General features: G+C 42.3%; 1 protein-coding gene across 1 annotated transcript in view; it reads right to left on the reverse strand.

The window, feature by feature from the left end:
- LOC118421117 (leucine-rich repeat-containing protein 23-like) overlaps positions 1-1657 on the reverse strand; it is a 9405-nt gene that overhangs the window by 385 nt on the left and 7363 nt on the right. Inside the window, exons 3-4 of the mRNA XM_035828277.1 lie at positions 1093-1302; positions 572-736 (exon numbers count right to left, since the gene is read on the reverse strand). Of these exons, the coding sequence (XP_035684170.1) occupies positions 572-736; positions 1093-1302 (375 nt within the window). The remainder of the gene's footprint in view (positions 1-571; positions 737-1092; positions 1303-1657) is intronic.

Raw genomic sequence — 1657 nt, forward strand, 5'->3', positions numbered from 1 at the left:
TACGTAAGCCTCATAATCAACTAGTCAGCCCAGGACAAAAGACACAAAACCGGAGGTTCTGCTGCAGTACCAAGGTCACACACAAGGAGGTCTTCAGTCGACACGGACCTTCGTTTTCTCCAGATATACCTACATACTAAATATCATTACAATCCATCCATAAGTCCTTAAGCTGACAAATTTGATCCCGAAACACAGATAAACAGAAGACAACAAATAGGCTCGGAGCACCAGCACAATATCTTCATTTCTATAGCAAGGTCAGGACATTGACAGATAGTTATGACAATTCGACAGCTCACATTGCGCTATCTAGTTGTTATATTCATACATGCATGAAGCTATCTAAACTTATTCACACTTTCAGAGACCTTAGCACTGGAGAGCTACGAAATAGTTAATAAAGAGGTATAGACGATACTAGAATAAGCTCGGCGAGGCTCCCTTCGGAGTTGCAAGTATACTTTAGACTTTAGATTCTTGAGAAAACAAAGTGCACTATTCATTATGAAATGGAAACGGATTGGATGAGTGGGAAAATATGTTCCACCAAACAAACAATCAAACAAACCTCTTTTACGGTCATTATCTGATTCCCCCTCAGGTTGAGATACTGGAGAGACTTCATGCCGGAAGTGAACCCACTCAAAGAGGAAATGACGTTATCACGAAGGTGAAGCAACTTCAGATTCGGCATTTTCCGTAGACCCTCAATCTTCTCAAGTTTATTCGCCGCCTGACATGGGTTCAAAATTAGACGACAAGTTTTAGAGAACATCATGATTGCTCGTTGCTCTCTTTTAAACATGCAAGAGAATTCGATAAACAAGTAAGAAATGTCATCAAATATGAATATCTTATTTTGTGCAAAATGTTACATTAGTCTAAGTAGAAAAATTTTCTCACAATACACTTTGTGATTGTTCTTTTCACTAATTCCATTGCATGCTGGGAGACGCGGGGCGCTATGGGTTAGATCAAGCGGCAAACAACGTCATCACCCTGAGCACAATTTAATAATTTGTGTCTATTTCTTAACATACGACATTATTTTATCCCAGCTAACACTGACACGACCTGGCCCTAACTCACCAGATACAGCTCTCGGAGGGACGGGAGGGCCAGCCCTTCGGTGCTCTCCAGCCCGTTGCCCCGCAGCTCCAGCGTGGTCAGGGCCCGGAGCTTACACGGGTCGAGCCCGGAGATCCGCTGCAGACGGTTCCCTGTCAGGTTCAGGAGCATGAGCTGGGGATGGCTCAGGCCTGCCACCGTAGCGATCTGGTTAAACGCGAAGGACGCCACCTAGCAAATAGAGAAAGAACGACAGTCACTGAACACAACAAATTGGCAGAAACTATCAACTATCAGCAATAACTATCATAGACTTCTTTGTCATTCTTCTTGATCGTCACACAAAGTTAGAAAAATCTACCATTTCTTCCTTGTTCTTTTTTGAAAAATATCACGTGCAGGACAATTTTAAGGTATTTCCTTTTAATTTGAAGAAGGCCTAGTCGCCTTCCACATCTGTCGATCAAAAGTAAAACCGTTCTGTAGACTTATCTTATATAACTCTCTAAAGCTTTCAGATGAATTCAGATGGACTTTCCATTAGAATCGAAACAACATTTGGGACGACACCGCTCCTTTACGTCTC

The sequence above is a fragment of the Branchiostoma floridae genome, chromosome 8 (assembly GCF_000003815.2).
Source record: "Branchiostoma floridae strain S238N-H82 chromosome 8, Bfl_VNyyK, whole genome shotgun sequence".
Lineage (NCBI taxonomy): Eukaryota > Metazoa > Chordata > Leptocardii > Amphioxiformes > Branchiostomatidae > Branchiostoma > Branchiostoma floridae.